This window comes from Mastigoproctus giganteus, chromosome 5 (genome assembly GCF_048544385.1).
Source record: "Mastigoproctus giganteus isolate SK-2022 chromosome 5, ASM4854438v1, whole genome shotgun sequence".
In the NCBI taxonomy this organism is placed as follows: Eukaryota; Metazoa; Arthropoda; class Arachnida; order Uropygi; family Thelyphonidae; genus Mastigoproctus; species Mastigoproctus giganteus.
Genome location: NC_143579.1, coordinates 212139547 through 212164542, shown reverse-complemented (window position 1 = coordinate 212164542; position 24996 = coordinate 212139547). Strand labels below are relative to the sequence as shown.

Genomic DNA, 24996 nt, shown 5'->3' with positions numbered 1-24996 from the left:
TTTGCAGCTGTGTGCATAGTTTACATTTAATTTTGACATTAATTACAGGTAGATTAAAAATGACTGCTGGCAGTTACCTGCTTACTATTCATTGTTTGTTGTGAAGTTATGCTACAGCCAGCCTTTCTTACAACTGAAGGATGTGGATCAAGCTACAAGCTGAAAAGAAATTTCATGCGTGTTTTAGTCAAACATGCAGAGTTCTAATTTCTGGTAGCGTGCAATCTAAAAAAGCAAGCCTATAAATTGCAAACCTAGCTTGCATGTTCGTGATAAATAACAAATTTAACATTAAAAATGTTCTTGAGGTTCAAAACCATAAAATAAATATAGTTTGTGCTTATTTTAAAACTAAAAAAAAAAAAAAAAAAAAAGATATCCGAGCATTCTACCTGTATAATTTAAACAAAATCCTGCATAACATTAGTCCTAAATTAACACAGTTCTAAGTGACCTGTATGAGAGCATGCCAGACATATGTATCAGCAGACCATGAAATATAAGTTCAGCCACCTACTGGATCTCCTTTATAAAGCCATAGGTGGTTGTTTATTTAGGAATTTTGGCACACTGACAATGCATGTTTTTATCAAATACTATCTGGGCTGAAAAACTTGGAGTAACTCATGGGGAGGACTCAATGTTTCCAATATCACATATCCATACCAAGCTACATAACAAAGGAAATCAAACAAAGGGGATTTGGTGTGTGTGCGTAAAACTCAGCAAGAAAATGGGCAAAAATAATCTAACTAACCAAGGGCAGCATGACAGTCAAAATTAGATCGCTACTGCAAATATCAAAGCTTCTGTTACCCTTGCTGGGTGTTCACATACTACAATGTCTAGATAGTACAGAGAATAGTCCAACAAATGGACAACATCTAGCAAATGGATAGCCTTCTGTGACCAAACACAGCTTGATGAAAAAGGCCAACAGAGGGTAAAAAGAACTGTTTGTTAGTTATTTGGTTTTTAGGAGCATTAGCAACTAAGGCCATATTGCTCCGGAAATATGTGGTGGTCATTCCCTGACCTATCCACATCCTCTGTATTTGGTGGTGACGGGCTCAAACCCCGGTCTAATCAAGAAGCGTGTGCTACGCACTGCTGCTCCTTATGACCTGGCTACGGAGGTGCCTAAAAAGAACTGTACCATCTAACAAATAGACACAACTTGTCAAATGACAACATAGCACAAGAACATTGGACCCTTTCACAGGTAGAGTATAGCAGCAGATGGACCTCGTGAAGCTACAGTCTTGTCAGCTAGCAACAAGAAAATATAGGTACAGTGGCATGGGAACACCTACATTTGAGGAATGGAAACATCACCTAATCTGACCAATCCCAGTTCTAGTTGTTTTGTGCTGACAGCAGGACAGACTAGGGAAAATGAAATCAATGGTTATCCTATTCTGCAGTGTTAGCACTGCAGAATAGTGGTGGGGTAAGAAGTGTTTTAGTGCCATATTAGGTCCCTGATACCAGTGGTTCAATGCACATATGAGAGAGTCTACTTGAATGTCGCTGCTGACCATATGTATCCTTTAATGCTCATACTTTATCCATCTAATAAGTTACTTCCAACAGCATAATGCACCATGTCACAAAGCATGTCAATTGGAAATGGTTCCAGTCACAAAAAAAGTGACTTTACCAAGCTTTATTATGCTGATCAGCTACCAATCAGTCCAACTGATTTGAGGGTCTTTGATGACTGGGAGTTTGGGAGCGAGAATAGCTATGTGCGAGCAAAGTTTTTACGGCTCCAGCTAATAGAGAAGTTTTTCTTAAATTTTTGCTGTTTATTGACTTAAATTGGCATATTAATTTATTTTCTAGAAGTAGCTTTATATTCCTAGTTACAATACTTAGTTTAATCTGAACTTAGAGATTTTGTTGATTATTACTTAGTATTGGTAAGGGTATCCAATCCACTTGTTGGACAAGATTTTGCAGCTCCAGCGAACGCTAAGTTTTTAATTATATTTAGCCGTTTTATTGACTTAATTAGTATATTAAATTTTCTATAAGTAGCTTATAGACCTAGTCGAGCTCTTGGTTTATTTAGAATTTGGATAGCGATTTTGAAAGTTAATTAATAGTTCACCCAAGGGTCCTAGATTTACCGTTCGTAACTTGCCGACATTGTTACATGATACAATGTATATCCCGAACTAGATAGTGTAAGGTTTAACATAAAACTAGACAGCAAAACACGTGGCACTGTATTAGAAATCTCTTAGCTTAGTATAGTATTATCAATTGATCAGTAGAATTTATTAATCTTATTAAATTTCATTGTCAATTAAATTGTACTTTTTTAACTAAATACATATAACAACTTAGATTTTTAGAAACGTAACATTATAAATTAATACATATAACTTGATAGGAGATACAAAAGTCATATAACGTAATATGACGTTTTTCAGTATCGAGTATTATCTCGGAGATAATACTCGATACTGAAATATATATATATATACTGTATATATATATTGAAATTTTATTTGAAATTGAATCGAAATCATGACTCAGACCAGAGCAGCAAAGCAAAAGGCTCAAGCTAATGAGAGTGCTGTGGCTCAGGGGAGAACTGGGGGGGGGGGTAGTTGTCCTCCGAATCATAGCCTTTTGAAATGTATAATGTATTACTTGTTTGCTGTTTGTGGATCCATCAGGAACAGGACATGATATTGCCAAGGGGAATGTCAATTTCATAACAGGCCTTTGAAAATTAATACTAATAATTGTTTAAAAAATATATTTTAATTAAATATTTTCAGAGTTCCCTATCGGCCATTCCTCCTCTTCATATTTTGACAATTTTGTTTCGACAGGATTGCAGAAGTTCGATAAACATCTTTTTGGACACCAAAACGCTTACAAATGCTAACCTTAAAATCAGTACACCTTATATTTAAAAAAATAAAAATAAATCTTCAATTATTAACAAAAAGTCTAAGAAAAATAAAATTTATATTATATATTGTAGCTGTATAATATCCTAATGGGATCTTAATGAACTATAATCATTTTCTTCATATGTTCCTCAGTGTAAGAACATTTAAGAAATATTTTCAAAAATTAGAAAGGAAGTACCATTGAAATCCTCTTATCCGGAGTAATCAGGACGGTAGTTTGTTGATCAATCGAAGAAATAGTTAAACCCGAAGAAGTAGTATCCTCAGTTCACAAAGGGGGATCCAAGAGTGACAAGAGTAATTGAGGCATTGACACGGGAAAGGTAATAAGTGCCAAAAATTCAACTTTTCATTTTTTGCATGGAAAAGGTAGAAAATGCCAAGTAGTTAGTCCATAAGTTTAAATTTGCAATTATTTGTTGTAGTAAAGTCAGTAACAAAGTGATCACAAATCGTTTTTGTTTCTGAAAAGTTTCATTTTTGGCACTTACTACCCTTTCCCATGTCGATGCCTCAAATATTAACAACCCTGTTAGTTTAACTTCTGTTCAAGGGAAAATAATGGAATCACTGGTAAAAGAAGTAATGCATGATCATCTTGACAAGGCTGCAATTATACTTCACACACAGCATGGGTATTAAGGAGAAATCTTGTCTGACCAATTTGATTTGATACTATAATGTAGTCATAAAGGAACTGGATGCAAAGAATAATTTTGGATCTTAGAAAGGCTTTTGATACTGTTGCATACGGAAGACTGCTGCACAAATTGGAGCAGCGTGGCATTGGAGGCAAATTGCTGCTATGGATAAAGGGATGGTTGAGTGGGAGAAGAGAGAGTGATATTAATAGATACAGGGTTCAGTGTTGGGTCCATTGTTTTCTGCATTTATTAATGATATTGATGATGGCGGCATATCAGGCTTAATGTCAAAGTTTGCAGATGATACAAAGGTCAGCAGGGTTGTTAATGACACTAATGACAGTACGCTGCTGCAACAGGATCTAGAAAGGTTGAGCAGGTGGGCTGAAAGGTGGCAACTGAAGTTTAATATTGACAAATGTAAAGTACTGCATATGGAAAGCAGTAATCCCAGAGTAACGTATCAACTGTGTGGTACTACAATGACAGAGAATGAAAAGGACTTGGGTGTAATTGTGCAGGCAGATATGAAGTTTTCTGAGCAGTGCAGATGGTCTGCAAGAGTAGCTCATAGTATCTTGTTAATGATATACAGGAATTTTTCTAGCAGAGATAAGGATGTGATTATCCCCTTGTATAAGGCAATGGTCAGGCCACACCTTGAGTACTGTATACAGGTCTGGAGGCCTCATTTTCAGAAGGATGTAGAGCTTCTGGAACAATTACAGAGAAGGGCAACAAGATCAGTGAATGGAACAAGGGGTTGCTCTTGAGAAGAATTGCTTAAGTTTTGCAAATTACAGTGTCTGGAGATTAGGCACCAGTGAAGTAACCTGATTGAGATGTATAAAGCCTTGAATGGTTTGAGCATGCTCAATGCTGATGGGATTCTTTCTCCTGCTCAGAATAATCGCCTGAGAGAGCATAAATTCAAACTGAGGAAAAACAGTTGTAGGATAGATGTGCAGAAGTTTGAATTTAGCCAGTGAGTGGTTGATTGCTGGAACAAACTTCCACCTGTCATTGTAGACGTTGATAGCTTAAATAGATTCAAGGCAGAACTAGACAAATATTTGGAGTGAGTAGATGGGTGAAATGAGAAGGATTTTTTTTTTTATGGCTGATGCTAAATAAGCTTGCTTTCTTGCATCATGTACCTTTACAATGCTAATACTAACTGAGCAGCTGTGGGATGAGGTGAAATGAGTTGTTTGTGACAAGGATCTGCCAATGTCTAATCTAAAGCAACTGTAGGAAGTGATAAAGTACTGATGCTTTCCTGTGGAATGCTTTCATTATTTTGTTGAGTGACAACCTGAATGACAACCTGAGGCTGTTCTGAGGATAAGCTGGCCACTTAGTACACTGGCGAATCCAGAAAAAAATGACAACAGGGGCACCATTTTGTGCCTTGCTTATGCACAAAAAAAAAAAAGTAGTGTTACGCTAATAGCCTGTGCATCTAAAGTTCCCACAAGTGTTCCTTCCTTTGAAGCAGAGCACTAATTAGCACTGTCAATGGGAGCAGTTCAGAGTACGTAATAGTATTAGTATTAGTAATGGCCGCATGGTGCAAGAAAGCCTATGGCTTATGCTACACCAGCCAAAAAAAAAAAGAAAAAAAAGGGAAATTAAACCTATCATCCTATGTGCTTCCCTCACCTGAAGGTACTATCCAAATGACGTTTGAATTTACCCAAACTGTCAGCCTCTACCACCCATGTAGGCAACTTATTCCAGTAATTTATAACTTGCTGGCTAAAATAAAACTCCTTGCAGTCCAATCTAAACATTTCCTCCCCGTAACTTGAATTTATGTCCCCTAGTTCTAGCATCTAGAACTAGGGGACATAAATTCAATTTATAATCTTGAAAATTTCATCCTTGTTCATTTTATTGATGCCTCTCAGAGCCTTAAACGCTTCAATCAAATCTCCTCTAAGGTGCCTAGTTTCCAAACTCTGCAACCCACATATTCAAAGTCTTTCTTCATAAGGACGCCCTTTTGCCGATCTCACCAGGAGAGTTATCCATCTTTGCACCCTTTCAAGAAGCTCAATGTCTTTCTTTAGGTGCGGTCTCCATACTTGAACACAGTATTCCAAGTGTGGTCTAACAAAAGCCTTATATAATGGGATTATCACGTCCCTATCTCTACTTACAAAAGTTCGATAGATCATCAATAGGCCACAGCGGGCCTTCCTTGCAACCTGTCTACAATGCTCAGAGAATTTCATGTCTGACCGTATCGTAACACCAAAGTCCCTTTCCTCCTGTACTGGGTTTAGTTGAACTCCACCAAATGAATAAGTTATTTTGGGATTACTGTTTTCCAGATGTAATACCTTACACTTTGTTAGGTTAAAGCATAGCTGCCATTTCATTTTTCTGACCATTCCTGAAGTCTATCTAGGTCTCTCCGAAGAAGCTCAGCTTGACAGTGATCATTAACTACTCTACCAATTTTAACATCTGCAAATTTAGACATCACGCCCTCTATCCCTTCATCGATGTCGTTTATGAAAATTAAAAACAACAGAGGTCCTAATACTGATCCTTGGGGAACCCCACTTCTTACATCAACCCAATCTGAGGAATAGCCATTTATCACAACCCTCTGCCTCCTGCCCTGAAGCCATCCTGCTATCCATCTAAGGGTTTTCCCAGTGATTCCAACCTATTCCAGCTTATAAAGCAACCGCTCATGTTGGACTGAGTCAAAAGCTTTGCTGAAATCTAAATAAACAATGTCGAAATTATTCGCTAAATCCAGCTCGAGAGTGACCCTTTCAAAATAGCGAACCAGATTTGTTAAACATGATTTTCCCTTTACAAAACCATGCTGAGTATCCTTGGGAATTTCAATTCCCCTTGATCATTGCCTTCATGATTTTCCCCACCACTGAAGTCAGACTGACAGGTCGATAATTTCCCACTTTACTCTTAGAGCCACTCTTATGTATGGGAGATACATTGGCACTTTTCCAATCCAATGGAATCTCCCCAGAGTCCAGTGATGCCCGCATAATTAGCCTCAATGGTTCAATGCACTCACTTGCCGCCTCCCTTAAGATTATAGGGTATATTCCATCAACTCCAGGAGCCTTACTGGCCTGTAGAGTAAGAACGGAATTGAAGAGTGACCGGGGGAGACAGGTCTGTTAGAAACTGTTCCTTAAAAATGGAAGTGCAGGTTAGTTAAGAAATGACCACCGAGGAAAGACATCTCTGCCAAAAAATTTTCTGTACTTCATGGTAAAGAGCCGTAGCCCTGGTAATGGTAGGTACCTTGGAACAAAGAAACTAACCCTGAAATGCATTTCAAAACTGATGGGTGCCCGGTTCTGGCAAAGACACGGAACCAAAAGAATTAAAAAGAAGTGACTGTCATGGAAAGTCACCTAGGGACGCTGCTCCACAACCAACACTTGTACTTCTGGGGAAGGATGGCCTGGCCATACAGGACATGTCGTGAACAAAGATTGAGATGTGAGCGAATTAGAAAAGAGACACAGAAAGAGCAAATGAAAATGACTGGTCAAGAAAAAGGAGGGAGAGGGGGAACAAAAAGGAGAAACACAAGGAGAGGGACGGGAGTTACGAAAAAAATTTCGGAGTGGAATTGATGGTGAAAGATGGAAAAAAGGGTTTAAGTAAAACAGGTTATGTAGGAGTGCTGGTGTTTTAAGGTGAAAGTGCAGAGATGTGAAGATAGTTGCAGAAGGAATAAAAACAGTCTGAATGGATGGCCAGAAGAATGTTTTGGAAGCAGGAGCCTTGTTTGAATGAGATGAATGCCTGGCGGTTCAGTAAGCCAAGACCAAGGAAGGCAGCCGCACAGAATAAACCAGGAGCAGAGGATCACCGACTGGAGGTGGAGGAAAGAAAAAGTAAGTCCCCAAGTATTGACTCTATTTAGAAACTAAAGTACAAATAGGACTGACGGACTTAACCTCATCTAGAGATAGTAGTGAGTTAGGTAGTGTAGTAAAATAACCAATTAAAATAGAAAAATAAAGTGGAGAAACTGTGTTAATTAGAAGGAAAGAGTGATGAGAGAGATTGGGCTAACATTCTAAGACTCAAAGGCATTGTAAGAACTAAGGTTTGGAAATTCTTAGATTACAGAAGGGAACCTAAGTAAGGTGTGGGATATATGTTCAGATTTTAACATTTATGTAACTGTTTTAATGTGTGTGTGTGTGTGTGTGTGTGTGTGTGTGTGTGTGTGTGTGTGTGTGTGTGTGTGTGTGTGTATAATGGCTTAAAAGTTTAACATAAAATAAGAAAATAAATAAATAAATATTAAGCTATCATTAGAGGCAGCAAAATGCACATCCTCCACATGAAGCCCAGATATATCCGATAATTAAAAATAAAACAAAATAAAATAAAACATAGGCCAGTAGTATGGCAAAAACTGTAGAGCGAAAATTAACATAAAAATAACGTAAAATAAAATAACCAACAGGGAGGGGGAAGTAAAGTAAATAAGACATAAACAATATATATATATTAAGGACATACCATACATATACATAATTGTTCAGGACTCACAGGAGGAAGCTTAGCATTAGTAGAGGCATATGATGCAAGAAAGCAAGCTTATGCAGCATCAGCCAAAAAAAAAAAAAAAAAACACTTCCACTTCAGCCCTCTGTTCATTCAAAATACCTGTCCAGCTGAGCCTTAAATTTATTTAGACTATCAACTTCCACAACAAGGGATGGAAGTCTGTTCTACCAACCAACTACACGCTGGCTAAAGGCAAATTTCCGTATGTCTATCCTACATCTGTCTTTCCTCAATTTGAATTTATGCCCTCTCAGGTGATTATTCTCAGCAAGAGGAAAAATCCCATCAGCATTGAGCATGCTCAAACCATTCAAAGCTTTATACACCTCTATCAGATCACATCGCTGGTGCCTAGTCTCCAGACACTGTAATTTGCAAAACTTAAATCTTTCTTCGTAAGAGCAACCCTTTGTTCCATTCACTAATCTTGTTGCCCTTCTCTGTACTCATTCCAGCAGCTCTACATCCTTCTTGAAATGAGGCCTCCAGACCTGTATACAGTACTCAAAGTGTGGCCTGACCATTGCCTTATACAAGGGAATAATCACCTCCTTATCCCTGCTAGAAAAATTCCTGTATATCATTGACAAGACACCATGAGCTACTCTTGCAGCCCGTCTACACTGCTCAGAGAACTTCATATCTGCCTACACAATTACCCCCAGGTCCTTTTCATTCTCTACCACTGTCAGTGTAGTACCACAGAGTTGATATGTTGCTCTGGGGTTACTGTTTCACATATGTAGTACTTTACATTTGTCAATGTTAAACTTTATCTGCCACCTCTCAGCCTATCTGCTCAACCTTTCCAGATCCTGTTGCAGCAGCATAGCATCAGTAGTGTCCTTAACAACCCTGCCAACCTTTGTATCGTCTGCAAACTTGGACATTAAGCTTGATATACCGTCATCAATATCATTTATAAATACAGACAACAATGGACCCAACACTGAACCCTGAGGAACTCCACTAATAACATTAGTCCACAATCAGCAGTGTCCATTGATTACCACTCTGTCTTCTCACCCTCAACCATTTCTTTATCCATAGCAGCAATTTTCCTCCAATGCCACACTGCTCCAATTTGTGCAGCAATCTTCCATGTGCAACAGTATTAAAAGCCTTTCTAAGATCCAAATATATAATGTCAAAGTTATTCCCTGCATCCAGTTCTTTTGTGACTGCATCATAGTATCCAATCAAATTGGTCAGGCAAGACTTTCCCTTAACAAAACCATGCTGTGTCCGAGCTATAACTCAACTCTTGTCTAGATGATCCTGCAGTGCTTCTTTAACCAGTGCCTCCATTAATTTTCCTGGAACAGAAGTTAAACTAACAGGTATATAATTATTTGATCCTCCTTTGATCCTTCTTTGTGAATTGGGGTCACATTTGCACATCTCCAGTCTATGGGCACCTCCCCTGAGTCCAAAGAAGCTCTCATAATTATGGCTAGGGGGTTTGCTTACTTCCTTTGCTGCCTCCTTTAATATAACTGGATAGATCCCATCCACCCCGGGTGCCTTTTTATGTTTATCCTCAACAATTTCTCCTCCACTTTCCTCTCAGTTATTAGAAAATCATCTAGCTCACTGCCAATGTTTACTTCACCTCTGGCATTCCCCTTCCTGAATAACTCCTCATGTGTGAATGTAGATGCAAAATACTCATTTAGTTTGTTAGCCACCTGAGCAGGATCCTCAATTGTTGAATCATCAATATCCAGTGGACCGAACTGATTCATCCCTTTCCTTCTAGAGTTTACATGGGTAAAGAACTCTTTTCTGTTTTTCTTTGCATCCTTTCCCAAGGATTTCTCATAATCTACCTTTACCTGCCTAATCTCCTTTGGACTTCGTTTTTTTTTTTTTTTTTTTTTGGTAGTTGTTGGCGCATCAGCTTCTGTGGCCATAATGCACCTCCCAAGGTTTTTGCAGCAGTTTGATACAAACTCGAGGCAGGATTCGAACCTGCGACCTTTGGGTTGCCAGGCAGGCACTTGACCCACCTGGCTAGCTCGGTCGGCTGTGACTTCGTTACAGACCAGCTTATATCTATCATAGGCTTCCATGTCACCCATTAATTTAAATGTATTCCATGCATTTTTCTTCCCTGCCATATGTCTTATTAGTTCATCTGACATCCATTTAGGCCTAAACCTTGAACAATATTTCTTAGTTGGTATGTAAAGCCTAGTAGCTTCCAAGATAAGTTCTTTGAATGCTTCCCATTTTGAATTTGCTGTTGGTAACATCATCAGTTGGTCCCACTGTATAGAATTTAAATACTGTCTCAGACCATCATAGTCGCCTTTATGAAAGCAAAACCTTTCCCTTTACCCATGATGGTAGTTACCTCTTTGAGTAAATCCCACTTCAGCACACTGTGATCACTGCCACCTAGTGGTTCCTTTATCTGCAGATTCTTAATGCATGAAGAATCACTACTGATAATCAGATAAAGTGTATTACTCCTTCTAGTTGCCTCCCGGACATGCTGATATAGAAAACAATCATCCAATAAATCCACAAAAGCCTTGCTAGTGTGTGTGACCAACCCAAAAATTCCAGTCAATACCTGGGAAATTAAAATCCCCCATTATAAGACTCTCTGATTTACTGGCCCACTATTTCCATGTACAGTTTCTTATTATACTCATCAGAGTCATTAGGCCTATAGCGCACTCCTACTCTCAATTTTGATCTCCCAATGCTTATGTCACACCAAACTGACTCGACACTGCACTGTCAAGCGATGTCGACTGGCTTCACTTCCGTGGATTTTATGTTTCTTAACTAATAGCATAACCCCCTCCTCCCTTCCTGTCCTGTCTATGCTTTCTGTACACATTGTACTCCCCAAATTCCAGTTCTGCATTCCTTATATCTGTGTGACACAACATCTCTGATATCCCAACAATATCTGCCTTTGATATTTTGAGCAATACCTCAAATTCATCAAATTTATTTACCAAACTCCTGTCATTGGTGTACACACAAGTATACATGCACCTGTAACTATTCTTAGCTACACTAACACAACCCATGTGTTTACTTGTACCGCAATGACTCCCAGCAGTCTCTGAAATATCCTGCATCTTGTTTTCCAGGCTGCTGCTCATTCAAATAGAAACAGTGCAAGAATCACGTTCACCTCTGCCAGTGGCTACTGTTAATCTATTAGTCCTTGTATCCCCCCCCCAAGCTAGCAGTTTTCCGACCCACCTAACATTGCCTCGATAGCATCAGCAAATATTCTTGCACCGTTTCTATTTAAGTGTATCCCATCCCTGTAGAAGCAGTCTCTCCTGTTAACAAGTACAGACCAGGCTGAAAAAAATTCTACCCCTTGAGCCTTACACAATTTTTCCAGGGCCGAATAATATAATAATAATAACAATGATAATAACAATAATAATAATAACAATGATAATAACAATAATAATAATCAATACTATAATAACAATCAACAGTTGTTACTTATGTATAACACTTTCACTTTCTACCCTTTAAAAGGTGACAACTGAGTTATCCTTGACATTCACCCCTAACAAATATATCATGGTCCTATTCCACCTGTCCTTTATTACACAATATATTTTATTTCTGTGACAACCACCCACAATTACATATTCTTATGTGAATGGCACCTTCTCTCCTAGGTGTTTCCGTCCCACAGTCAGATATATCACATGAGAAAAGGCTCCAGTACTGATTCAACACCTGACTGCTTGATGAGTTTCAAGATTTAATTTTTTTCCGTGCATTAACACTTTTCTTCAGCAGTTGATCTCACCCAACAAAACAGTGAGATTGCACTTATCCTCATTCTTCCTAGACACTAAAAGAAATCACTTGTGTCATTACTTTGACCTTCTAGAAATGGCTCTGAATATGTCGCAGGTGGGACAACAGACAGGACAGACTCACATGAGAATCACCTGCAAAAATTTCACAATCGGTCAGGTCATCCTAACTCAGCAGATTTAGTTTTCACCATAATTACAGTACACTGCTGTACAGTAATATATTACACTATGTTGTGATATACTCAATAAAATACTATAATATGAAGTACTTCTGAAAATATTTTACTTTATAGTTTCTTATAGAATGATTATTCCAATCTGAAACTCTCACTACTGATTACTTTAAATTAACACAACTACTCAGATTTAATGATTAAACATATCAACATTAGAATGGCTAAGTAATGCATGGGAAGAGACTTTTTCTGGACCTTCCAGAAGTAAAATAAAAAATTATAATAGCTATACTATTTATAGTATAAAAAGTAAAGTGCAGCCATTATCAACCCACTGCAGGATGGATGCCTCCCCAACAATTCATGCTGAGGGAAATGGACCATAATCTGCCACGCTGGTCCAGTGCGGGTTGGCAGATCGACCGTATTCAGCAGTCAGGGGTTTGAACCCCGGTCTACTCAAAGAGCGTGTGCTACTGCACTCCCGCTCCTGACCACTCGGCTACGGATAGTATACTATTTTATATTCACAGAAATGCTTATGATGATGAGTTTTGGTGCCAAAAATTGTTGCTAGCACTGTTTATACAACCAAGTATAACTTCTGAAATCCTTTCTCGATTTCAAGCAAGTATTTTGGAAGCTTATTTAGTCCTGATTTGAAGTATACAATTTCTTTCTGAATAGTTACTAAATACCTCCCACATCTTTCTCCTCGTACCACAGCTGAGAACTACAAAGGATATAGTTTTATTGGCTGCAAACAGCATTCTTAAAATCAAGATAAATATGCATGCAGAAAGAAACATTGTAATTCTATTGTAGGCCCATTGTTGACTGTGTTCTGTTTAACTATACCAATCTATAAATGAAACATATATCTTACAGCAGTGAGCTAAGCAATTTAGACATTTGTTTTCCTCATATTTTTTTTTTAAAAACAGGGTTATTATAAAGATATAATGTTTAAGTGCATACAAAAGTAATAAATTAAGTTAATATAAATTAAAGAACATGACTTTCTTACAAGTAAAGAGGTTTGCCACCCTCTAAAGAAGTTGTAATTTCTAGTAAAAGCATTTTAATTTCTTAATTTATAGTATAATTTGATGTTGACTGCTGTCAACTTTGAATAAAAATCCCCAAATTACTACAACTGATTTATACATAATCATTACATGAGCTTGCAAGTTTTACCTCCCATCACTAGATGAAATCTATCCTAACTATTCTTGGTATACAACAATATCTCTACAAAGATGTTTCAGTACTATAAAATATTTATTAGTAATCCTCCTGTGCAAAAATGAAGTAATTTTAATTCATTTATTTATGAATGAGTGAGAGGTATGCTGGGAAGATGGAGGATTATTTTCCTTTATACATTAGATAATTAATTACATGATATTAATGTTTTTTTTTTAAATTAACAGTTAGGTAAATTAACTTAAAATGTTAAGAACCTTGCATTTCAAGTTTAGAAATTTTATGCACTAGTGTATTTGAAGAAAAGATCCCAAATCCATGTATTACTGTGAATAAAGAAAGGAAATAGGAATTAAGAACATACTGCACTTAAGGTAATTAAAATAATCATGAGTGAGTGTGAGTTCACACAGTATTGTTAGTATTAAAATAGCAAAACAATGCAAGGTGTGAAGAAAAAGGTAAAGTGCTGTACCATCAGTCATTGAAAAAAATAAAAATAAAGTCTCCCTGGTTATATATTTTGATTTAATTCTTCCAAATATTTTATTTATCTAATTCCTCTTTAAATCTACATCTCTGGCTCTACAAGACTAGTAGCAAATTTTCTTAGTTTAGAATCATCTTTCATTAATCTGGCAGCAGTGGCAGAACACCTGAACGTTAGCCATCAATCCATTAATTAATCATTAGCCATGATTAAAAATCAGAATTTTTTTCTACCTTCCTAAATACAGTCACACTTTTACTGCAATAATTTCTGAAGTGATTCAGATGCCCTGCTACCATTTTTGCAACTATTTGGGTTTTGCTTGAAGTATGGCATGGTACTGGATAAGCACCAATGCTCTGTTTGTTTAAAGTTTCAAGCTTCTTGTTTTTCCTCTCCCACTATGTCAGTAAATATCTATCATCTTACACCAGTTGTTTTCAAAAGATTTATTATTGTTTTCATAGCACAAAGGATAACCAGTATTCACTGCTGTGATGGTGCCATATTTGAAATAAGCCTGAAAATGGAAATAATGGAAATACTGCATAGTATCAAATATATGTTTTTTTAAATAATATTTATATACAACAATAAGCAGAAATACATATATATGCATGCACGGTTTGAAATTTAAAACACTTTCAACAGTTTTGAATTAGAAAATGGAAGAAACAAAGAGACTGATGTTTCTATTTTATGTATAATGTGTTTTTTTTTTAAATAAAAGGTAAAAAACACACATCTTGTTTTAAAAATTATTTTTTTTAATTAAAAAGTTAAACACAATAAATTGCAATCAATTAAGAAAAAATGAAATACTGGTAACGTTCAAGCCAAATTTGGAAAAAAAAAAAAAAAACCCAAAATTTTTTCCAAAAATTAAAAAGAAAATAGGCACCTTTCAGGCGTTTCACCTGTATTTTGATACAAATGGGAGTGCCACCACTGCCAGTTTAATTTGCATCTATGTCTTTTTGTTTGCAGCATCACTCATCTTAGAAAGAGAACATCTTCTCATCATTAAGACTGCTCAACCCTTTTAAGGCTTTAAACAAGTTTAATGAAAACCCCAGACATGAAAGGTATTATAGCCTATAGTATTTAGCACAATGTGTGGGTTGAAAGGTGAAAAGACAGCTAACTGATTGCAGCATGTGTTCACAATGGTTTGGAAGAGAGGAGGGAGAGGAATTATAGTTGCCAATTCAGAAAACAGTGCCCATGGAAGTATCTATAGAAGAGGCTTGTTTTTTGTTTGTTTGTTTAAGAGTTTTAATGCACGTTAGCATCTCTTATAGAAGAGGCATACAGCTGAGACAGAACATCTATAAGACAGAGTGGGGAGACTTTGTAAGAGGTGGATCATTAATTAAAATGATTGCCCTCTTCAATTGAGTCCAGAATCTTGTGAGGGTTTGGGTTCCACGTTAGGGCAAAACCAAGATTTGTATAGAGTGAGAAACTGCTTAGAGGAAAAGTGTAATGTCAAGAGTGAAAGAGAAAACTCTCAGTTTTTTAGATGCAGAGGAAGCAATATTAATGGAGATATGTAATATTGTCTAGTGATCTAAGTGTCATTGAAGATAAACATAGAAGCAATAGACTCCTTTCTGCAAGATATAATACAGAACTGAGTTTTAGAAAGATTGAAATTGGAGAATTACCTGTAGATCAGCACTAAGATGTGCAGAGCAAGATCTCTCAAACTGGAAAGTGGAATGTAATGTGCTATCATCAGTAAAACTATGGACAGGATTTCCAGTCGGTGGAAGAAGGTCATTAATATACAAGAGGAAAAGAATGGAGAAAGCTTGGGGAACACCAGCACTAGTGGAAAATTTAGAAGACAGAGCTATCTACCATCACCTGCAGCATCTGGTCAGGGAGAAAATTGGATACCCAACTGCAAAAAACAGTTGTCAATCCATAAGATGAAAACTTGTTTAGAAGATCTTTATTCCAGACACAATCAAAAGCCTTAGAAATGTCAAGGGCAACTGTTTTAAGTTTCACCAAACTTTTCAACTAAATTTGTCCATAGATGGGTAACATAAGACAACATAATATATCACCAGTAAAGGAATACTGACAGAATCCATACTGGTGACCACTGATCAGATGGAAGGTTTCTAGATAGTTTAAAGAATTCAATGTAGACATTCACAAACACTACACACACTGTGTTTAGAGTAAGCACTGAAATTGCTGTCCACTATTTTCTTGAATCAGAAACTCCAAAAGTATCTCTGGATTAAAAACATAATAAATATTATGTAAAATGTTTGTTAATAGATATTGTGAAGAGACTTTGATCACCCTGTATAAAAATAAAAAAAATAAAAATAATATCCCCCCCCCATTGTTTTCCACTAACAACTCATCTCCAGAGCTAGGTAGCAACAGACCAGAAAAAGCATGTTGCCTCTTTGTTGGGCTGTCAAGGAGGCTATCCTGTTATAGTAGTAATAATAGTGGCAAATGATGGAAGGAAGCAAGCATGTACAACATAAACAAAAAAATAAATAAATAAAATAATAACCATCTTTTCTATACATTCCCTCTAATAACTTATCTACTCTTTCCTTAAATTTATTCGAACTACCTACTTTCACAATATCAGATGGAAGTCTGTTTCAACAATCAATTACTCTCTGGCACAAAGCAAATTTTCACATATCTGTCCTACATCCATCCTTTAATTTTCAATTTATGTTCTTTTATATAAATTGTCTGAGAAAGAGTAAGGATGCCATCGGCATTTATATTGTGCATATTAAATACATTAATAGCATTTATCTTCTGTATGCTAAGATAACAAAAGGAATTCATTCATTTATATTTCTGTGATGAAAATAATCAGTCTTGCAAACATTCAGGTAAAATCACAAAAATGAAAAAGCATTTACTGACACTAAACTATCATCTATGCAGCAGTTTAGTGTCACATTCTGGATGGTTCAATGATGTTCCTGTATTTTCTGAAGCATGCTGCGAGATTAAACTTGTATGCCACTACAAAAAATGCATCAACAGCTACAATTAAATAGTTATAAGGAAGTTATAAATTCGTGTGACTGTTGTGGCTGTATCAAGTATTAACAGATATTTATTTACAAGTGTAACAGAAAGAAAAAAAAAAAAAAAAAAAAACTGAATCAGGGGAAAAGTTAAGATATTATTAGTAAAGCTCGGTTAGGTATAGTGACCATACGTCCTTTTTTTCAGGAAGCTGTCCTTTAGATTTATTTATTTTTCAAAACCCACTTTTGTCCTTTATTTTTGTTTAGTCATTTAACTTTTATTGTACGAATGGAACCGCTTAATACACAGTCTGATTGCACAAAATCCTTTTCTAATACTTGCTTCTTATAACATCATGGCTCACTTAAAATGCATTAGTAGTAATACGCGAGTGTTTTGGGGCAGACCCAACGTAGTGAGTATGCTTCGCATGGAAAAGGCTGATGAAGTTGATATTGAAGTTGTATTAGTGAATTTGTAGTTGTATTTGTATTAGTGACTGATCTTTAGAATAGGATACCCCTTTCTCCATACTTCCTCAGCCTTAGGGTGTTTATCCCCCCCCCCTTCTGGCTTTTTTAAATAGGAAATCGAGTTCCCGATTTTAAAACAGCGGCAGGGGGGGGAGAATAACACTAACTAACCATAGTGGGTTAGACGTGTCAATCACTGCCTTCTTCCTCTTCTCACCATTTTGGAAGGGAACTCTGGTCTAAAGTTTTACCAAAATTTATTCATACTTTTACATCTACACAATTAGAATTGAAAAATTTAAGGAAATATGTGATGATATACATGTTCAGTATAAAAAACTACTAGGTTACAGCAAAACTAGATGGTTGACTCTTCTACTGGCTTTAGAAAGGATTTTGAAACTTTTTAAGCTGCTAAAATTGTATTTTTTAGCGGCTACAGTCCTCAAAATCTTTTTTTAACAATATGTTAGCTGAATCATGGTTATTTTTCATTCACAGTCAAAGCTTCAACTTTTCATAAACATTCTAAAAACTGAATTTCCAGATATTTCTATGTGTGAAACTTTTGTCAATTTAAATGAATTGAAATTAAAGTTGAGTGAATGAAAACATAAAGAATTTTTATGACTGAACATTAAGATCATCATTTCAGAATTAGAAGAAAAACAAAACAATGCTGATGTAAAATTATTTAAGGGATCAGTTCAATCATTTTACCAAACCTGCATTGACTATTTGAATCAATGGGACAGTTCCTTCCTAGAAATGGAAGTATTTGAATGGATCGTTTTGTGAGAAATTCCATTGTGGATGAATGTTGAGGAGAGCGTTTCTTTTATTTCAAGTAAAAGAAAACTGAATATTGATGATGGCAAGTTATTCGATGAAGTTTGTTGTGTTAAAAATTGTTACTAAGGAAAAACTCGAAGAGTGGCAACAAAATGAGGAAATGACCTGCCATCATAAATGGGTTGAAATATCTAGATATTTTATTGATAAACAAATATCTTTTAAAAATCATATAATTTTGCCTATCTCCCAGGATCAAATGCTCCTACTGAGAGAACATTTTTAGTAATAAACAATGTGGACCAGCGAAAAAACCCAACTAAAAGTTGAAACAGTGGAAGTTTGCATTTATACTAAATGCAATTTTGATATGAGTTGTATGCAGTTTTCTGACTTTTTAAAAGATGAGTGTGATATTTTAAAAAAAGTACATTCATGTGAAAAATATGAAAACTGAGTTGTCATTTTTAAATAAATTTACATATATTATTTGATGTTAGATATTTTTTATTAGAATATGCATTTTTTTAAAATATTTTTGTAAAAACGTTTTCTTAGTTTTGCTCTTGAACTTTCCTTTGCAAAACAAAGTAATTAAAATAAACTATTCTTTTATCCTTATGAACCTATTTCAGATTTGTCCTTCATTTTCTCAGATTTGTCAAATGTACAATTTTAATGAGTTTAACTCTTTGTCAGACTCTAGACTTTTCATGTCCTGAATGGTTGCTATAGATGTATAGACAAACCCAAATTTTAAAAGATTAATGATGTGACCACATATGAATATTTTTCACACTTTTTTTTTAAATCCTGGTTTAAAATACTATACTTTTTTTGGAGGTAAATCTCAAAATATCATCTTCGTAATCAGGATAGTGTTTTTTAGGTGTGTTAAGCATATATGTGTAAAGCACCTACAATTATCTTATATTGATTATCTTATTCCCCCTTGTATCTGTCCTTTTCAGAATGATTTGTCAAGCATTCCGAAATCTCACAAATTTAAATCAGACCATTATTATTGCTTTTTTTTCGTATGGTACATGGATAGCCTATGTACACAAAATCTATACACAGGATATTCTATATACTATATACCATATACTGTAGCTAAAGCACTGGATATTGGTGGATGTGCAGGAACAAAATGTTCTCAATTTATGCATAAAAGTTGCTTTTTGCTCTTTTTTTGTTATAAATCATGAATTTTTGCGGTGCTTGAAATGTAATGCACTGTATACATTAACTTGCTTTTTAAGTTTGTTTGTTTGGATTTTTATTGCATAAAAACAACTATGCTGTAAACCATACTGTAAATAAATTTTATTAATCATCAGTTGTAAGGTTTAAAGTAAAAAAAAAAACTTTCAAGACATTGACTTCATGTTCTATTCTGTTTTAGTAGGTTAACAGAAAAATATGTACTGTAAAAATCAATTTCATAGTAACAGCTTTTTTTTTTTTTTTATTATCTTAAATAGTTATTTTTGATAATTAGTGGTGTATTAAGCACCAAAGCAGCTAAGACTATGAGGCAACTTTTAACTGTAACAGCATGTTTCTTTAGTCAGTTTCCCTGTTTGCACAATGAAAAATCAGTTTTATGGCAGATAAAACCATGCATCCCTCCCCCACCTGAGACTAACTACTTCAACCATATTATGGGGGGGGGGAACTTCCCATCGAGAGATGGGATTTAAACGCAGGCCTTTTCATAAAATGTGGCAGGATAGTAACTGTAACCAGTGTGCTAACAGCATGGGCTTGGCAATTATAAAACCCAATTTATTAAAAAAAAAAAAAAAAACATTCTAATAGAGCACTGCATAGAAAGTTCTTATTGAAATGAAAAAACTATAAAAATAAAATTTTATAAAAATAATTATTTATTTTTATAAAATAAATAATTATATTCAATCTTTACCAGAAACCTAACTGATTTCTGGTAAAAATTGTACCACAATACAGAATAGAATTCTTTTTTTTTTTGCCACCTGTTATTTTTGGGCTACAATAATTTCTGCCATGACAAAATGATTTAGACATAAAATTCCTCAAATAGTCGCCAGGGATGTTTGAAAGACCCCAAATGACCACTCAAGGAATTAACCGTTGCTCATTCTAAAGCTGTTACTCTTTTTTTTTTTTTTTGGGTATGCTAAACACCAAGGCAGCAGTAGATTTTGTTTGCAATCATATATATTCTTTAGTCAGTTTACCTGTTTACTGGATGGTAAACTCAAGTTTCTGAGAAATAATACCACACAAACTTAGCTACAGTGAGTTAATCAATGTAAGCACAGTGATCATAACTAATCGAGGACTACTATCACTTAACTGCCTTCCGCAGCACCTCTGAAGGCTAGAAAGCCACCACTTCACTAGATTCTGCATTTTTTTTTTTTTTTTTGTCAGAAAAATTTCAAACCAATCACCAGGATGTTTCAAACATCCAAGCAACCATTGAGGGCTTTAATGAAATTTTATAATTAGTTTATCAACCAACATGCTAGTGGAATTTTTTTTATTACAACTAACAAAGCAAAAGTATGGCTTTATAGCTAGTTATCAATACAGCTCATCCTGCTTTAACCACTGAACATGTTCTGAAAAAAAATGGCACATAACACAAATGCATGATGTAACATGCACAAGTTCGTGTAACAGTCAGGAAAGGTGCTATGAAAGCTATAAATTGTAAAATTTAATAAATATACATTACACCATGATTGGTAAATAGCATATTAAAACAAAAAGTTATTAAATACAAATTTATTGAAATAAAGCATACATGAGCAATAGTTTTGTTTTAAGTGGCTGTTTTCAACTGAAAGAGGGAGTATTTGATTTCATACTGAAAAGTTAGTTATAAAGGCCATAGTTATAAATATTTAAAAAAGTGAATTTATTTGGTTTTTGTAATCGAATTATGAAATAAATGTATCTTTTTGAAAAATATCTCTCTGTTCAAATAAAAAATGACTAGAATTCCCCATCACCCATTACAAATGTATTGGCAACCTAAGTTTGTCATTAGGTCGGAAAATATTCTTATTGGTTTCCTCTCCAATATAGCCTAACAATAATGTCATCACAATTGCATGGACATTATTATTTTTTTTCAATGGTAATATAAATAAAAGAAAACAGGTTAGAATTCCATAATAATAATAATGACATTAATAAAATTAATAATGAAATTGGAAGGAACATTTTGAACATTTTATTAGAAACTTTATATATATATATATATATTTTTTTTTTTTACCAGTATGCTGTACAGGCAAAAGTTGTTTTAGTGGTACTCTGTACTGGACTGGCTTTCAATCCCACTTGAAAAATAGTATTTTTTTGGTTACAGCGTATATGATGCCTATTCATTCTTAAGTTCACTGTATGTACTTTGCAATATCAAGTTCTTTCCTTCATAAATTACTCTAGTTGTGCTGTAATAAGTCAACCAGAATGCTTTTTTCCTTTCACTTTTTAACTTAGATGTCATTGTTGTTGATATGATGTTTAATGGCACAAGGGCTGCTAAGGCCATATTGTGCCTTTTTAACTTAGAATTTAACTGGTAATTCTAAATTTGTTCCATTCTTATGTGTATTGGAAAGTTACAAAATTAATAACGTATTTTTTGAAATGCTCAATCATTCTATACATGTCTATTATAATATTTGAAAAAGCCAAAGATGTGTAATGCAGTTAGCTCATTACCAACCAATTAATATATGTAATTTACTGGAATAAAACATATTACCTCAATTTTTGAAAACTCTTATAAGTATATGGGTATGCAGGGCTGGATTCTCCAGGGTTCTTTTAGAACCCTAAAGTTCCGAAGGGAACCCTGGAGTTCCGGAAGCTACTCCCAAAAGTTCAGAACAAGCAGGATAACTGTTGGTAATGGGCACTCTGCGACTTTGGGCCTCTAAAAATATGCTCCACGACCCGGACTACCTAAATCTGGCATTATGGGTACCAGTATCATTTCGTATAAAATGTCCTTCTGTTTATTTTGCATTCATACTAAATGCAAAATAAAGCAAATTGGGCGAATAATGAATTCTTAAATAACTTAACATTTTACACTTGTTATATAATAACATCCACCAAAAGTGGGGAAAATGAAAACTATACGCCCACAAACGCGAAGGCCTATGTTAAGGATTTATTTCTTAATTTCTTCTTTAAGAAATTCTTTCAACACTAAACCGGATATTAAAAGAATACAATGTATACATGTACATATGTTGATACACAACAGAATCTCTTATTTAATATGCAAAAATGTATTTCGCGGATAAAGAATTAATTTTACCTTTAATTGAATTTATATGGTCCTTTAAATTAATTCTGCTAGCCTATTCTTTTCAATCCCACTTAAATAAAAATTCATAAAATATATATACAAAAATATTTTAAAAACTGGAAAACTAAGATAACATAAAGAAACAAGGAACTACCCTAACTTGTTTCAAGTTTCAACTAGTGGACGTTAAACAGGAAAAGACCTTAAATTGGTTTCGTTGACGCCTTCTATAGCCCAAGAGTACTTTCCCCTTAGATATTCCTTGAGTGGTATGACGCGTAGATACTCGGGGTATTTTCTTACCACTTGTTCAATGACAACTGTCTTTGAAATATCACCATCTTATTTTACATTAATGCATTATGAGAACCAAAATGGGAAACACGAACTTTTTCACAATAGGTAACGGTGTCAGGCAGGGCAGTATTTTGTCACCTCACCTTTTTAATCTTTATGCTGAAGATATCATGCGTGAAGCTTTGGAAGATTTAGAGACTGGCATCAAAATTGGAGGACTGGAGGATGGAATCTGAAAAGAGCCTCACAGGGAATCTGACAGGATGAAAATTGAGATATTTGAAATATGGTGTTACAGGAGAATACTGCATATTTCTTACTTGGATCGAAGAACAAATGAGTGGGTTTGAATAAAATTGGCAGGCCTAAAATTCTTCTTCACAGCATTAACAAAAGAAAACTCAAGTTTTTTAGTCATATCGTAAGAAAGGAAAACTTTCTGTTGAAGAATATAATGGAAAGAAAAATCGAAGGGAAGAGGCGCTGAGGAAGACCTGAAACTAGGTGGAAGGATGGGATCAGTGAACTTCTGAGCATAGCACTTTGCGATGCCGTTCGTAGAGCACATGATCGATGCAGTTGGAGGAATTTGTTGGTGGCCACAGCAGCTCCTCGGGGAGCTATGTGACTGGAAGAAGAAGATTATGAGAAGTGTTGAAGGGATATATTCTAGAAGCCAACACGGGTAACAGGTGGATACAATCATCACACTTTCGAATCCAAACCTTGCTACACAGAAAGGTTTGGATTCGAAATATGTCAGTGAGGAAGAAAAATTTTGTGCTTTTTTGCACTATGAAGGTGTTATGGCACTCCTAAACCATCTCCAATCCTTCTACAGTATTGAAGATGAGTTCCTCAAGTTTTTGGCATCACTACTGACCAACAGGACCATTACGCTAACCGTTGGGGGCCGAACCCGGACCTATCAGAGAAACATCAATACAGGAGTACGGCAAGGAGGCGTTTTATCAGGCCTCGTGAGACTTACATATACATATGATGAAAATTTTAAACGGGGAACCAGATTTCAATTGACAACCGGGTGCCACATACCTTAGGAACGCCCCTGCCTATGATAGAACAGTGGTAATTTGCATCTGGTCATGAAATTCAAAGTAATAAAATAATATTACCCCAGGGGCTCACATCTGGTGAGTATGGGTTTGACAAGCCCAGGATTCTGAGCTGTTTATCATCATTCTTCTCTTTCTTGGTGATTTTCTTCTACTTCTCTCTCTCTCTCTCTCTCTCTCTTGCTTTCTTGGTGATTCCCTTCTCTCTCTCTCTCTCTCTCTCTCTCTCTCTCTCTCTCTCTCTCTCTCTCTCTCTTGCTTTCTTGGTGATTCCCTTCTCTCTCTCTCTCTCTCTCTCTCTCTCTCTCTCTCTCTCTCAGGGAAATGCAGGATTTTTTTTTTTTTTTTTTTTTTTGGCTGGTGCGGCATAAGCCTTGGGCTTCCTTGTATCATATTGCTAATAATAATAATAACAGTTGTGGGACGTAGTAATATATCATGGAGTTTCAAAAGGCATGATTGTGAGTGCTCGTGCGTCCAGTACTTCCATATCGGAAATGGCATGTCTTATTGGTTGCTCAACACTCATTGTGGTTGAAATATACATAGAATGGTGTGGAACGGTTCAAACCGCCTCCCGCCGGCACAATTATAAAGGATTATGCAAGGTGGATATTCGTGTTGAGCGAAGGATGTAGCGCGTTGTACGGGCTCAACGGCAGGACACTGTACGATAGTTGACATCGCAGTAAAGTATCGGAGATGCAAGGATAATATCCCAAATGACTATGCACCGCACACTCAGACTTATTGGGTTCCACAGCAGACGACCCAAGAGACGCGTTCTCCTCACCGCTGATCATCGTCGACGGCGAACGTTGTGGTGCCAACAACATGCTGGTTGGACGCTAGAGGACTGGAAACGAGTGCGCCGGTCGAGTGAGTCCAAATAACTTGTGCAATATGTGTTCCAGCAGCCCTTAGGAGACCATGTGCACCCTGCCAAGTTGCATTTTTCTCAGACAGAAACGGGATCTTCCAAGACGATAATGCGCAATATGATCAAGCCCGCACAGTGAACGAAAGGTTCGAGGAATGCTGTGAAGATTCACCATCTTGATTGGTCTTTAAATTCGCTTGACGCCAATCCAACTGAACACTTGTGAGATGTTTGGAATCAGAAGTGAGGCGTATGGAAAGGCAACGGGCCCATTTAAGGCCTTGCAGGCAGCATACTTGCAGATCC

At 35.9% G+C, this 24996-nt stretch overlaps 1 protein-coding gene across 4 annotated transcripts in view; it reads right to left on the bottom strand.

Annotated features, from left to right (window-relative positions):
• The window catches only part of LOC150086077 (guanine nucleotide-binding protein subunit gamma-1-like), a 61175-nt gene that overhangs the window by 16146 nt on the left and 20033 nt on the right, over nt 1-24996 (bottom strand). Inside the window, exon 1 of one of the 4 annotated variants that reach the window (XM_090374361.1) lies at nt 22447-22601. The exons of 1 other annotated variant lie outside the window; for it this stretch is intronic. Coding sequence is in view for 2 of the 3 variants with exons in the window: in XM_090374360.1 (XP_090230486.1) it covers nt 78-92 (15 nt within the window). In the remaining variant the exon portion in view is untranslated. Of the gene's footprint in view, nt 1-77; nt 162-1584; nt 1597-22446; nt 22602-24996 lie in introns of those variants that run through there. 2 more of the 4 variants (XM_090374363.1, XM_090374360.1) reach the window with 2 other exon arrangements.